Source organism: Geospiza fortis, unplaced genomic scaffold (genome assembly GCF_000277835.1).
Source record: "Geospiza fortis unplaced genomic scaffold, GeoFor_1.0 scaffold486, whole genome shotgun sequence".
Lineage (NCBI taxonomy): Eukaryota > Metazoa > Chordata > Aves > Passeriformes > Thraupidae > Geospiza > Geospiza fortis.
In genome coordinates, this window is record NW_005054417.1 from 331,715 (window position 1) to 346,935 (window position 15,221).

Consider the following 15,221-nt stretch of genomic DNA (forward strand, 5'->3'; position numbering starts at 1 on the left):
TCTGAAATATTGCTAGTGATTTATATAAATTATTCTTAGCAAAACAAGATTACTTCAGGAATAATGCATGTATTATATTGCACATAGTCCGGCTCTTTCAGGAGGTCACAGTATTAAGAATACAACTTACCAGTATATTTTAGGAAGCTCAACATTTTAAGCATGATCTGTGTAAAATTCATATGCCTTATGGCTGGGCGAGATGGATGTGCCTTGACTGGGTTGACAACAAGCTGGGATCACTGTAGGATTAAAAAAAGCCCCTCTTGCAACTAGTAAAGAAAAGTGGCACTTTCATTGAGTTTTACTTAATTCTGGTTTTGTCTTGGAATTAATTTTAACTCAAAGTTTCTGTTTTAGATGATACAAATCTCAGCTTTCTCCACACTGATATTTCCTACTTTTCGTCTGTTAAATGTTGAACTCGGTAACACCAATTAAATCTACTGTAAATTAAGTATGAGTAAATGTTTAATCTTCCTGTGAACTTTGAATGGTATACTAGTGGTTTCTCTTTTTCTTTGAATTAGATGGAGAGCAGAAGACTCAAGTGATGATTCATGGAATTGAGCCAATGCTGGAAACACCCATTCAGTGGCTAAGCGAACATATGAGCTATCCAGATAATTTTCTCCACATTAGTATCATTCCCCGACCTACTGATTGAAACTCAGCTGTATTCCTATGAGGATCATTCTCAAGCTGGAATTCTAAGGGCATGTCAACTTCTTGCTTCTGTCAGTCTTGACAGAGGCAGCCTGACCAGAAAAAAAGAAACCAACAAAAAGCCGAAACAAAACAAGAAGTCCTCACTGCTGTAAGCCAAACAGGAAGAGAGATCCTATCATCAGATAAGGGCAATTGGGCTGATCTTATTTTGCATCACTGCTGCGTTTGTTCACTGCTGTAATTAAATCAGTTGCGATATGAAAGAATTTACAGGACTTCTGCAAGTCTGCTGTTTTCTTGTAAAATATAATGAAGCTGAAACTGTCAGCCGAAGAGCAAATGGAAATATGCCACTTGATTGTATTTCTGATTAACAAATAAACAGGGCTGTTTCCTAAAGAGGTAGTGTTTCAGCTTTGAGGGTGGAAACATTGGTTTAATTTTCTAGAAAGTTAGACACTGAGAGATTTGGTTACCAATAGCTTTTTGTAAAAGATCAAATTACTGTAAATCCATCTTTCCTTAATGAGAAGTTCATGTTTACAGTATATGTATTGGTATGCAAATGATCTTTTAACTTTGATAACAAGCAGTGAGAGATTTTAAAATAAGCCTGTGAGCATGTTTTGTCAGTTAAAAACATGCACAACTTAATAATTACAAATACTCTTGATTTGTATGCTGTCACTGAATACTCCAGTGTGTTTATTATTCAAACCAGTTTTCATAGACTAGCAGCGATGTAGGATAATTTGTCTCAGGATTTGTCATGGCATTTCTTTGTGCTCATCTAGTTTTTCTTCTTTAAGAATATATTTTCTTAATTTACTTTAACAAGTTGGTTTTTTTTTTAAAAGCTACATGGATGTTGCAAACAGGATTGTATCCTGCTGTTTATTCCCATAGACTAGGAAACAGTTAAATCATAGAATGATTAACAGATTGCTTTTTAATGATTTTGCATTTTGGAAAGCTGAGGCTTTCCAAGCTAATACTTTCTTACATCTGTGGTCCCTGTGCAATCAGTCCACAATTTGGAACTTCTAATCTCATTGCACAGATTTTTTCTTAGTGTAGCAGATGTATTTTTAGGTTATCGGATCATTTTGGTTTCTAAATGTTCATTACCATTGCAGATGCTACTCAAACTTTACCAATTTTTTTTTCTGTTGCACTAAATTCATCAAACTCTGTGCTCTATTGCTTTGTCTGCAGTTTGTGGCTGTTTGTGGCACAAAACTATGTTTATAGTAGACATATTATCCAGTCTGTCAAATATTATCCAATATAAAGAAAGCATGATATTTTTCTTCCAAAAATAGTGGCTGTTGAAGCTCCTACTCACAGTCTTGGCTTGTAAATGTCCCAGTAATTCCCAGTGCTGTTCCCATTCATTCCCATGCTCCCTTTATGGCAGGATACTTACCTGTATCTGAAAAAGAAGAAAATGAAAATCAGCCAAATGAACAAGAACCTCTTTCTGAAGCAAGAGGGGAAGGATCTCCATGGGTGAGGATAGGGTTGAGGCTAAGAAGAGCCCTGAGGGCAGAAAAAATCTGTAGACAGATTAGATACTGTTTTAAATGTTAATGAGGAAAATAGCATTAAGGAAATGGAAGGGTAAAGGTACTAATGAAACAAATCTATGCTGTATTCTGCAGGACATGAAGAATTTTTAAAACAAAACAAACCATGCTGGTCTGTGTTTATGCAGAATAGAAATATAATATTCTTATGATGGGATGATTTGGTTAAGTTATTCTAATTTCCAGTTCTGTTTGGAATTTTTGTTACAGTGTTGGATTGGCATTTATAAACTTCCTTAGGCACACATATCTAAATATTTTGGAGATTTTCAAAGTCCTGCCAATGGATAAAGCAAATATTTTGTAGAGTCTTCATATTTAAAAAAAAAATCTTTTGTAGGGATAATTTTTCCATTAATCAGGATAAGAGGCAATACCTTTCAAAAACTGTAGAGATTGTGTTTCCTTTGTTTTAAGGTAATCTGGAGTGAGTCACTGGCTATTTTAATATATTCTACACCAGCATTTTAAGTATACAGCTCTTCTTATGGCCCGTATTTGCCAGTAAATCCAACTTTAAGGCCTAGCATGGAACAAAAAAATAGCTTGGCTTTAAAACGTACTCTTTCCTCTTACTTTAACTATTTAAACTTTATTAAAAAATAAAACAAAGTTTGAGTCTGTCTTTATTTTCAGCTAAATAAGGATCTTTGTATGACGAGTATTTATTTAATAAGTAGGAACTTCTTAGAAGAGGTTCTTAGAATATCATCACATACAGATTGGGTTCTGAATTAAAGCAGGTAGGTATCTATTCTGTGTTAAAATATCTGGTTTTGAGATAGGCATGGTGACATTTTGAAATGTCACACTAAACCTGAGTAATATCTCTTGAGAGAGAGGTAGAAAGACATTCAAAACTAGATTTCAGATTTCTGTACTTTCACATTACACTGTCAAATTAGCTTGTGGAAGATGAGTTTAAAATGGGAGAGATGTTTTCTCTCCTTCCCTTGCCTTTCATGTCTCTACAATTCAAGTAAGTAAGTTTTTTTAACTGTGAAATGAAACACCAGTTTCTCTGAACTATAGATTGAAGAACAGAAAGCATACAAACAAGCTATGCAAAAAGCTACATGAAGAGTTTGGTGTATGTCAGGTTTTTCTATGTACAAATAACCAGCGTGATATGGAGTTTATATGTATAAAAACCACTTAGGGTAGAAAGACAGGTAGTCAAACACCAGGTTAGAGTTGGAGAATCTTCACTGCAATTAAAACTGCCAAAATGTGTCCAATTTTAAAATAGCACTTTCCACTGAAGATGTTCAAAGCCTTAATCCTTGCATCATTTCACTAATCCAGATCAATAGTAGAATGAATGTGTTGTGGAAACAAATCTAGCTACTAATACTCATTGTATCCTGAGCTCTCACCATAACTGAGTATAATATGTTGGAAAGGGTAAGGCCAATTTGCAACGTAGTTTGCTTGCATCTGTTGGAATTGGAAGGATCACTTGCTAGACTTCTGTCAAGTGTGTTTTGCAAGTTCACAAGCACTTCTTAGAAATCTCTAGAAGTTTGGTTCTTTTTCAGGGAAAATCAGGCTGTAGTGGGGGAAAAAATGATCAATAGCACTGTTCACTAAACCTGTCTCTTCAGTGGCTGCCTTACAGTGAAAGACACGTGGAGAGTGCACGAGTGAGAGCTGGTGATGCCTTATTTTGCACAGATATAATTTCTCCTTGTGTATATTGTTACTTAGTGTCCCAGCTGACATAACAAGCCAGACAACTTGTTATTCTTTCAACTAGACAGAGGCACTCAAGTATTTTTATTACTACAAAATTAAAGCTCAGAATGGAAACTATCTGGCTGAAACTTGCACCTTACATGCTTTTCTAACTATAATTAAACTAATGTGCACTTCAGAGGTTTGATTTCCATCAGTCATATGTACACACACCCTCACTGGATTTTTTCTGCAGTTCAAAATTGGCAAAATAGGCTGGTTTTCCTTCATTTTAAAGACTATCTGAGGCTGTACAAGGCAAACAAGAGGAGGGGATCAGGCCATGGGGGTGAGCCTAAAGCCCTGAAATCGTGGCATGACACAGGAAGTCATACGGTTTCTTCACCATTTCCATAGCGACCATTTTATCATGTGAATCCTGCCCCTTGCCGATTGTCCTTTAATTTGCAGCTTCTCTTTGTTTAGCTGATGCTTGACCTCAGCTGAGTGGTGATGAGGCTGTGCCTGCCCCTGGCTCCACAGCTCTGTCCCTTGCAGGATTACCAGTATTGGTGCCTTGTGTGTGATTGAACTGCCCATCTCCAGGACCCTCCCTGACACTTTCACACAGCTCCTCCCTCACCAGCAGAGCATGAGTTCCTTTCTGCTGGCTTTTACCACCAACTGGGTGGCCCTGGAGGAAAGCAGCGAGAGAAGGGTGCAGAGGAGGAGAGAGGGAAACGAGAGGTATTAAAAAACAGTGAAGGTGGGGCTTGAGAGAAAATACTTTGTGGGGACTGAAATGACAGAGCTGGATTCTTGATCTCACCCAGGTTTCTCATTCACTCATCACTTTGCAGCTCCCACGACGTGCTTTCCTTTCCATCCTTTCCATGAATACACTGCAATGGCTTTCACCTGCAGGACAGTGTCTGGCACCCCTGGTGTTGCCAGGAGTGAGTAGTCGCTGAGTGTGTATTTAGCTTTGATGGTTTGGCACATTGCTGAGGGAGGCCTTTATTTACAGGAATCGTTTCAGAGCTTTCTTCTCTGCAGCAGATGCTTGGCCTGGGCTTCCTTCATGTGAGGAGTCAGAACAGGGAGGTCCTGCTGCAGACAACGTCCTGCGCAGGCACCATAGGTCACTGTTCCAATACGCTGTATGTTGGAAAACTGAGTCATAGATGGATGGATAGGTCACTAGAGTACCTTTCATGAAAAATACTGTTTCAATGTAGTTTTATTTTATGCTATTCTGAATGTTTCATAAAGAACAGCAGAATACATTTTCAGTGTGGCTAATAAATACCAAACCCAGTTTTGGTCACAAGCATTTTCTGTTTCATTTTCCAGTCAGAATAAAATTCCATTATATGGGGTTTAATTGTAGAACAAGACATCAATATTTGTAATGAGTCTGTATAGGCAGTAGAAAGAGGATGTGTCCATTGTAATCGTCACCATTTCTGCACTGTACGTCTCAACACCTTTTAGTATGAAGATACATGAGGTCTTCTCCTGAGGCATGGCTTTGCTGAGCCACCCAGGCAGTTTCTCTGCCAGTTTGGGAGGTCTGCTCCCCTATGGAAACTCTCCAGTTTTGGTTTATTGTATATAAATTTATACTTGATGGCTGTTGAGAAAATGACTGGAAGAATATCCATAATGGCAATGGAAAAAAAAAAAACAACAAAAAAAAGCAAAGCCTAATTTATTGCTAAAATGGAATGTCTTTCAGTAAGAAATCATGATGTCAGTTTTCAGCAAAATTAGTGCTGTCCTACTTCTGGTTGTATATTCAGTTATTTCAGTGGTAAGAGGGAGCAATCCTAATGGGTCAGCTTACAATTGCCCTGAAATATATATAGTGTGTTTTTTTATTAATATGCATTGGCATATTAATAGGAATTACTTGTATTTTATTCTTTCTCTTGCTGAAGCTTGAATGCATTCAAGGGTTCTGCTGCAATTGGCTTCCTCAGGGAAGTGCAGCAAGAATTGTGTCCCTTCTGGCCTCCTTGGATCACACTGGGATCAGTGTCTTTTGGAGATACAGAGGAAAATAGTTCTCTGCAGCTTACCTACTTGCACTCTTCCCTCCCTCCTTCCCCAAACTAGATGCCACAATTTTCCATTATGCAACCCTTTTTTTGTTGCTGTTGTTGCATGCACTGGACAACAAACCAGGTGAACTGTAGCTACTGAGCATAATGATAATGATCTTCAGCTGGCATTTTGGGGGGTCTCTGAAGTTTAGGTCTTTCAAGTTTCTGAGCCACACCTCTAACAGTTCTTGTTCTGGGGTAGCCACACAAGCTTCCAACAAGTTAATACACCGTGTAAATTAAATTCTCTTTTAAAATTGGCACTCATGTAAATGGAAGTATCCCCAGCCTTCATTCAGGCTGGTTTTGCTATTTCTGTGTAATCAGCTTTCTGGATACTTCCAAAAAGCAAACCTCACTGAGGTGGTATGGAGGGAATGGACGATGCCTGTTGCACAACTCCCTTGCCCGCACCCAGCTCAGCCCTTGCTTGTGTCACTGCAGGCAATTAACAGTGCTCAAAACCACAGCAGCTCCTCTTCCAAAATGCCATTTGATGGTATCGGGACACTTGAGCATTCAGGAAAAAAAAATGTTTATGTTTTAAAGGGAGATTATTCTTCAGCATTAGAAAATGCTGAAGTAATAAAAGGCATTGAGTGTGTTGCATCAACGAGAGGATCTTTGCTGCAGGTTATGATCTGGATGGGATAAAAATGCTTCTTTAGTATAATATATGCTTGAAACAAACTGTAATATATTTTTGGGTGTTCTGCTTTGATGCTAATGTGTTGTGGGGTGCTATGCTGAAATGAATGTGGATACCATCAATAAAGGAGAAGATCCTTAACACCTTAATGTATGGGCATGTGCCGCCATTGCCACATCATAAACAAGGGCGTAAGCTCTGCAGAGCTGCCCCAAGATAAGGTTGCTAGTGTCTCTGAGAGCAGTGGAGTGCTTTCTCTGGCACTGGCCAGGGAGGGATGAATTAATTGCTGTGGATTTCTCAGATGTGCTGTAGATGTGCATCTTGACCTGATAGGAATGAAACAGAGTGCTTCTCTCTACCTGCAGGATTTATGTTCAGGGATTTTGTCATTTATGTCAAAGAGGGCTTCAGGGATTTGAAGTAACTTTAGGCATGGGATCATCTTGTTGACTACCCTTGATGCTAATTATTTGAAGCAAATCAGACTCTAACATTTTTATCAAGTTTCACTGTGGAGTGAGATGAGATTAAGTGTAAATGGTGTGGCTGGGAACTTCTTGAGAAATATTTAGGTTTATTTTGCACATAGGATCACAGGAAAAAGAGAGCACTCCTGTCTGTGCTGTCTCTGCTGAGGGTTTTGGTGGGTGTCACTGCCTGAAGTGGTGAAGTATCCCTCTGCCATTCAGATCATGTAGTAAGGGTGTTGTTCCCATGGAGAAATCTCCTTGCCCAAGATAAGGGCTGAGTCTGGTTCTTCTGAATTCTGACAATAATAATTTCACTGAGCACAAGCCATGTTGTTGCTGCTCAGCAAGTCTGTAGGTTTTTTTCTGGATTTATTACCTTGCAGAGACAAAGCCTGCTGTTTATTCTGAAAAACTACTACCTTAACAACTGAAGAACACCTTAAAATTTTTCAAACTAGAGGGAGAAGCTAGAGCTAGGAGGAACTAGCAGCAACCTCCCATGATTTACCAGAAAGAGAGAAAACAAATTCTGTACTTTTCATCACTTCACAAGCTTCTTGATGCAGCATAAGTGAAAGGTTTCTCGATAAGTTATCTGGGGTTCATGTAGGGAAGAGAACTGGGGGTCTGACTGCTCCTTATGTTGACTGCTCAACATAAGGAGCAGTCAGACCCCCAGTCAAAAGTCTGTACTTTTGACTTTGCAAGCAGAGCTTATCAGCCTCTGCTGTGAATCTGCTGTCCTTCCTCTGCATGGCTATGAAAATTCAGTTTCCAGGAGAGCTCCATTTCAGTTTTACTGGGGGAATGAATTGGTAGAAGCTTGGGAATAAAAGACGATGTCTGGAAGGTTACTAATGGCAGAGGATCCTTCTCAGAGCCGTGTTTAATCCTGCTGTGGATCAGGTGCTGGTCAGAACTGGGGTTGTGTTGAACCATCTGCTGCTGTGTGGAACAAGTCTGTCAGTAATACCTGTGTGATGGCTTGGGCCTCAGAAGGGACAGATGCTATCATGCTTTGCAGTGCAAACTTTTATGAGTGTGTGATCCTGAATTTGGAAGATGGCAGGGTTTGGTAAACGATGCACAGCCTGTTTGGTTTTGTGATGGAATGACTCTTTCATGGCGTGGTACACCGTTAACATGAGGAGCATTGTTTTATTTATCTCAGCTGATGTTCCTCTGAAACTGCTTGGTGGATGACTTTAATGGATGCATGTCATGGTTTAGGAATGGTATTCCACAATTTAGTGTTCCCATTCCAAACTGTGCTCTGCTTGCTCCCTTTCCCCTGCCATGGGATGGAGAGGAGAATGGGAGGCACAAAAGGTAAAGATCAGGGCTTGAGGTGAGAGCAGTTCTCTGGAAACAGCAATGAGATGAGAAAATGAACAGTGTGAGCAGCAGTGTTAATGGCAGAGGGTACAAGGAAGAGGTGAATGATTCACACACAGAGACCCCCTGACAACACCCAGCTGCTCCCTCCATCACAATACACTGATCCAGACGACTGTGAGGGGGTACAGAATAACCTCCAGGTCCTGCCCATCCTGGGCAAAAATTAACCCTGTCCTGCCAGAACCAGGCCGATGAGGAATAGGGATCACTGCACTGGCAGGTACAATAGCGCTCACCTTCTTTGCTTACAAATGCCCCAGGCAATCACGTGTGACACCTTCCTGCAAATGAGGCAAATCCCGCTTGGCGCTCAAGCCGCTGAGGAAGAAAACTTTTATATTGTAACATTAAAGGCAGACACTTTGTTTTAATCACTTGCCAAAACAGCTGAAAACAATTATTAATTAATAGGAAACATTAACTTTTAACTTTGCAAGCTCTCCAAAGAAGTGTCTGTGACAACTTGCATCTGGATTTATGGATAATTTGGATGCAGTGAAAATGGGCATCATACTGCAAAGGTCGACTGCTTTAAATTCATTTTAAGTGTACACATAGTGCTCTTAAAATTAATATGTTTATAAACCGAAATTGGTTCAGTTGGATGCCTTTTGTTCTCTTTGTGGCTTCATTTGAAGCAACAACAAAAAGCTGTGCTTGTTTGTGTGTTTAACCAAAATGTTAAATGCAATTAATCCACCAAAAGCATACAAATATTTTTTGAATAATAGAGGCGCCCCTTTCACAGTGTCTTAGGTATTTAGCACCATGGTTTGGCAAGTAAAAGCAACTTCTTCACATCTCATAAATAAAATTTAAAAAATCTTTTGCTTGGCTTGTTTAATTTGAACCAACACAGTGCAGCACCCTTAGTTTTTCTTGTCTGCTTTGATATGGCTGAGGTTAGTATGTGTAGTTGGTGGGGGTGGCATTCCTAGTATTTTAGACTCTGGATCCTAGTTTCCCCTCTGGAAAATACTGTGTCTGACAAATACAGCTCGCAGGACAAAAGGAAAGGGGGATGAATATTGCAGTCTGAGACAGAGGTCCTGTTCGATCTGACTGGGGTGTGACTGCTTGGGGATTCATCATGCAGATCTATTGCTTTTGCCTCTTTTGTCCAAAAAAAGAAAAAATTCCTTGGACTGACAGAAACACAATATCCAAAATATTTCAGCTAGATCATACCACAAGAGTTAGTTTGTTATCTTAACTGAGGGTCTTTAGACATCCCAATTATTTTAACAACGGGAGAGTGGCTCCTTAGCCTGTTTGCTTCTAGCCAGTCCACTTCCCAGTTATTGAGCAATTCATGGGGGATCACAGGATGACTTTAGGAACTGCAGATTCTTCAGCAATTACAATATCGTTTCTAGCAAATGTGAGGACTTTGCTTTTTACATTTGCTCCTAAGACTCTTCTCTTTAAAAATGTGTGTTTTCATCCTTTAATTAAAATTATGTCAGTCCTGCTAAACCAGCAACTTGCTCTTTGCCAGGTAATTCAATCTGAGCTCATCTTCTGTGCATGGGACTGAGTCTGGTTGTCTGGTCTCTGTCGTGTATAAGGACTGGGAATCATCTTAGTTATCCTTGTTTTGATCAAGGCACAACACACATGGCCACTCACCAATCTGTGGAAGGCAGATGGGCCTATGTAGTCCAATATTTATGGTTAAGAAGAGAATTGTTACACAGTTCAAATGTTAAGTTGTGCCTTCAGATAATAATGCTTTACTTTTCCCAGAATGTTTTGCACAAGTCTCATAAAGAAATAGAACTTGTCTTCATTTTATCAAGTAGTTCAGACTTTAATGGCTACTGAAGTGATGCCTACAGCTCATTTCCCTTTCCCTTCTCCTCCCCACCCAGCACAGTGCTCTTGTTGGAAAGGAGGGGTTGCAGTGGTTCAGACATATGGATGCAGCACCTTGAGTCAGATGTATAGAAATGAAAGGCAGTGCTGCCACATCAACAGAGTGACATCTGTGCTCTGGGTGATAGTGGTCAATCATCTCAAAAATAGTGATCATATAAATACCTGAGGATTTTATGGGCTGAGCTATGGCAACTGCTCTGCTTCAATTTATGTTTGTACCTGCTGAAGTCTTACACATTCATCCTGAAATTCCTTTTATTACAAACAGTGGCTGTTTGCTCAAAGAATTTCATAATCTCAAAGCAGTTATCTTTCTTCAAATAGATAATTGGGTCATTACCAGCTTTTTCTCAAAAGAAGGGGGGAAATTGACTAGTCTAAGACTTCTCAAAGGACAAAAAGTGATTTCTGCAGTGGGTTGGGTATTTTCTAAGCTTCTGTTCTCTCCTAGCTGTTGCTTGATACACTGCTCTGTCTGGAGACTTGCACTGAGCACTCACCCTATCAAGCTTAGGCTAACAGTGCACTGCACTTGTGGCATCTCCACAGCACTGTGACCAATCACAAATAAAAGCAGTGGGTTGCTTCTGCTTACTCACTGGTGTATTAGATTTCTAGTAGCAGTACCATTTTCAGGTCTGTAGGTTGTGTGTGGCAGATGGAAATAATTACTTTCAGTGTGCTCTGGTGTATTGCTAACTGAGCAAGAAAGACAGCATGGCTTCCCTCTCCCACCACCCAGGGTTTAGGATATGCCTAGCTGGAGTGCTACAAAGATCTGGACTGATTCCTGAGTTTTTTTTTGGTGGTTTTCATTATTTCCACAGAAGCAGCTGAGGGATAAATGTAAATTCCAAGTGTCAGCTTCCAGAGAAGGTGTGAATCTGATCTGTGATGGCTCTTATTGAGAATGAATTTAGAGCAGTCTTGCTTTTAATGCTTGATTTTTGCTTGGGCTGTAGTGATTCAGGGTTTGTTGAGGCCTGTGAGGTTCCTTTATGCCAGTATTGGTTTGTGCCTTTTAAGCAACATCCTTTCCAAAGCCCTCAGTGCTGAATCTTGGGTACAACTCCCATGCAGCAGAAACTTCCCCCAGCTCCTGAGCTTCCTAAACACAGTCTGGAACTGCTGCATCCTCTGATGCTTCTGCATCTAAGAAGTTGTTTGGATTTGATCTGTTCCTCTCCAGCTCTTTGGATCTGCCAGCTCTGTGAAAATAATGAGATGTTAAAATTTTAAAATTAAAAAATAAAACATTATTTGATATGCCAGCTTCAGAGGACAACTGCTAATTCCAGTACACCTCTATTTGCTGTCCTGGTTTTGACTGCTGTTTCCTGCTAATGTGGTAGAATGAAATTTGTGTTATCCTCAGTGTTATCCTATGCTTACAGGACATGGGAACCAGTAGGTTTCCATGCATAGAAATCCAGCATTAAGCAAGTGATTTGGTAATCTTTTGTAGTTGTCCAGAAGGTAAAATGCATTGTGCTGCCACAGTTCTCAGAGCACCCTTTATATGGACAAGCTGTTCCTTTTTGCTTGGCCATCTTGTTTAAGATACAAAAGTACCCCCCAAGCATCTTTCATGGCTTTCATCTGTATCTGTGGAGCATTTTGCAAATGAGAGTTGGGAGGTTTGCCATCCTTGTAAACAATATTGCACACCCCAATTCCAGAACAGGGAAATGCCTCCCTGTCCACACAGATGAAATTCAACAGTTGCTGAACTTTGCAGTTTTTTGATGTTTCACAGCATAGAAGCTGTAGTATGAACACTGAGAAAAAGACTTTTCCCCACCAAAACGCTCAAGCAATTGTACAAGTGAAACAAAGCTGCTTCCTCTGTCCCAAAGAGAACACCAGGGAGAGGCAGGGACGGGCAGAAATGAATGAGAAGGTTTGGTCTAACTGGTCTTTTTTCTCACATAAGGTTAGCAGAATGCTGTTTGTTGCAGTCTGTTGTTGAAGTACCAATATTTGCTCTATTTCTAAAACAAAGAAGTGTTAATTTGATGAAAATCAACAGAAAAGAGTGCAGGAAGCTGCTGATGTGAAAAATTTTCCCATCATGCCAAGACAACATTTTTTTATCAAGTTTTTTTTCTTTAAGGTGTCACTTTGCAAGGTTGCATGCTGATGATAATGTTTTGCTGCTACAGCTGTGTGGAGGAAATGAGACTGCTGAAAACTTTCTGTGTGAAAACCTGTAGAAGTTGACTTCAAAGAGAGAGATGTCCATGAAACATGAATGCAGCAGAGATGTTCTCCAGGGATATTTCAGCTACCAGGAATATGAAATGTTGTGAGCACCTCCCCTCTCAGATTTGCATAGATGGAGATGCATTGACTCAAAACAGAAGGATTTTGATAAGCAGATATTAGCTTCAGTCAGAGCTGAGTAAAGAGGAAAAAAAAGGTAGGTCATATTCAAAACAATCAACACTCACCAGCTTAATTATACACTATATATGGTCCTACTCTTCAGTCAGTGAAGATGGAAAAGTCCTTTATTAAATTTTATGGTACCCATGAAACTGCAGTCTTCAAGCCTATGCCAGCTGTTTCTGAAATCACAACAGAGGATGCTGCAAGCTGCATGGCCATGTCTTTTCCTGAAATCCTGTGGTTTAGCCCACAAGTGGGACTTAATTGGGTCAAATGAAAAGGTTTGGATTTGATCAATGAGTTGGTATATGGTTTGTCAGCTTCTGTTGCTGTTCTGCCTTGTCAGTTGAGAAATGCCAAAAACTTTGGGCAAGTGAAAGTAATGCAATAGTTTTGATAATGTAACTTTCATGATGGCTAAAGGACAGCTCAATACCAATTACCCATGATAAGTAATAAGAGTAAGCTAAAATTATAGCCTGACAGTGCTTGGAGGGACTAGGAGGATGTGTGTAATACATTTGCTTCCTTCCAAAACTTGTTGGACTAGCAGCCTGACTACAGGAAAATCACTGTAATTTAGCTTTTGCTGGCAGTATCAGCAGTGCAATCTAGGGCATAAATACATTGCTTTATGTATATCTTAGCCCAGATCTAACATGGGAGCAAGTGAATATGACAAAGCTTGCACTGTTGTTGCTTCTCCTTTTTTTAAATAGGAACAGGGACAGCCCAGGCTTGGTTGCACTGCAAAATAGACATGAACTTAAATACATTACCTTTATTTCATCCCAAACATCTTATTGGAGGGAGATATGAGCCCAGGTTTTGCCCAGTCCAAAACAGAGACTCTCAGACAGCAGGGCTGCTCTCAGGCAGCCACAAAGGAGGCAGATGAGGAAACTCCTAGTTCAGGTCTTCAGGCTTGGCACAGGAAGGCAGCTGCCATTGCAACCAGCCCCTGTCTGGGATGAAAGCAGTGATCACAGCAAACCTGAACTGTCCACATGCCTCACATGTGACAGAAACACTTGTATTTCCTTCAGCCTGGTCCCTGGGAAGCATCTGACACACCTCATGAGCTTTGATTTGTGTGTCTGGGGCACAGTTTGTTTCTTATGGTAGTCAGAGACTACAGACAAGAAGAACTGTGGGTCTTGGTTTTAAATTTTGGAAGAGTAGGGTAGCCAAGCTTTATACTTGCCTTGGATGCATTCTGCGAGCTAAGGAAGCACTCATGGTGACATGTTTTGCCAAATGAATTAGCAGAAGCAGACTCAGCCAGCCCCGAGCATGTCACTGGCCACTTTGGTGGCCCTTTTTGCCACACTTCCAAGACCTGGGAACTGCTGCAATCTGGAGAGAGAAACTTTTGAGCTTGTGCCAGCATGCACCTGCTAACAGGGCTTTGCTGAGGTCTCTGACCTGCAAACAGATAAGCTGCTCTTGTGGGTTAGGAGATTTGAAGCTGCCAGGCTGAAATCCAGCACGTTCCAGCCCAAGCTCTTTACCTGTTCCTTGGTTAAGAGGTGCTTGAACTATTTGGCAGGGAGCCAATGAGGTCTGCTGGCTCTGCCATGGGGCAAGGAGTTACGTTAAAAGACCTGGTTTCCAATTAATCCAGGCCTTTGTAACTCTCTAAGTAGCTTGGCCAAAGTCACGTCGGTGCAGGGTCACCCTTGTCTTTGAGTGTGATATGGGGCAGATGAGACCTCTGGTTCTGCTGGACACTGAACTTCAGTGCAGATCATTAACATTTCAACCTTATCAGGAGAAAGGTTCTGGAAATTATCTGTGTAATTGTATCTTGAGGGGCAGAAGGCAGAGCAGAGCTAACTGACTGATGTTTCTCTCTCAAGCTGGAGTTCAGCATTGCCCCATAACCTCTGCTGAGGCTGTTTTTTGAATAAAATAGAACTCTGCATGGGCTGTTCTTGGTGTGGCTTCTGTGCTCTGAATTCTGAGGGAGAATTCATAACCAAAATTAGCCTAATTTTTTTCTTCTTTCTGCATTTCTGATGGTAGGTGCAGGATTTGGGGAAATTGCTTTGCTGCACCAGTGTGGAAGTGTTACTATAGCTGTGACCAAGGTGACCAGGAGATGGTCCTTGCTGCCAGATGTGCCCTGGCTTTACTAACCTGTGTGATTATTTTTGATATGCTTTTGGCTCATGGCAAGTATCTCTCAGAGGTAATCTGTACTCTCCTGCCCTGAAATACATCATGTGTAAAAAAGTGATGGTGTGGTAGCTCTGTGACAGAGGTTTTTGGTGTAGCAGGGCCGTGGTGAACACCCCTTTTCAGTAACTGGGATGGATTTGCTGGAAAGGCCTGACTGATTTGATACTTCTATGGTCAACTGAGGGAAGCTGTGAGCAGCAGCACAGCACTGGCAGTGCCA

At 40.6% G+C, this 15,221-nt stretch overlaps 1 protein-coding gene across 1 annotated transcript in view; it reads left to right on the forward strand.

The window, feature by feature from the left end:
• Nucleotides 1–2,867, forward strand: part of ATG5 (autophagy related 5) — a 72,503-nt gene extending 69,636 nt beyond the window's left edge. The window contains exon 7 of the mRNA XM_005426597.2: nucleotides 531–2,867. Coding sequence (XP_005426654.1) covers nucleotides 531–667 — 137 coding nt within the window. The 3' untranslated portion in view covers nucleotides 668–2,867. The remainder of the gene's footprint in view (nucleotides 1–530) is intronic.
• The last annotated feature ends 12,354 nt before the right edge of the window (nucleotides 2,868–15,221 follow it).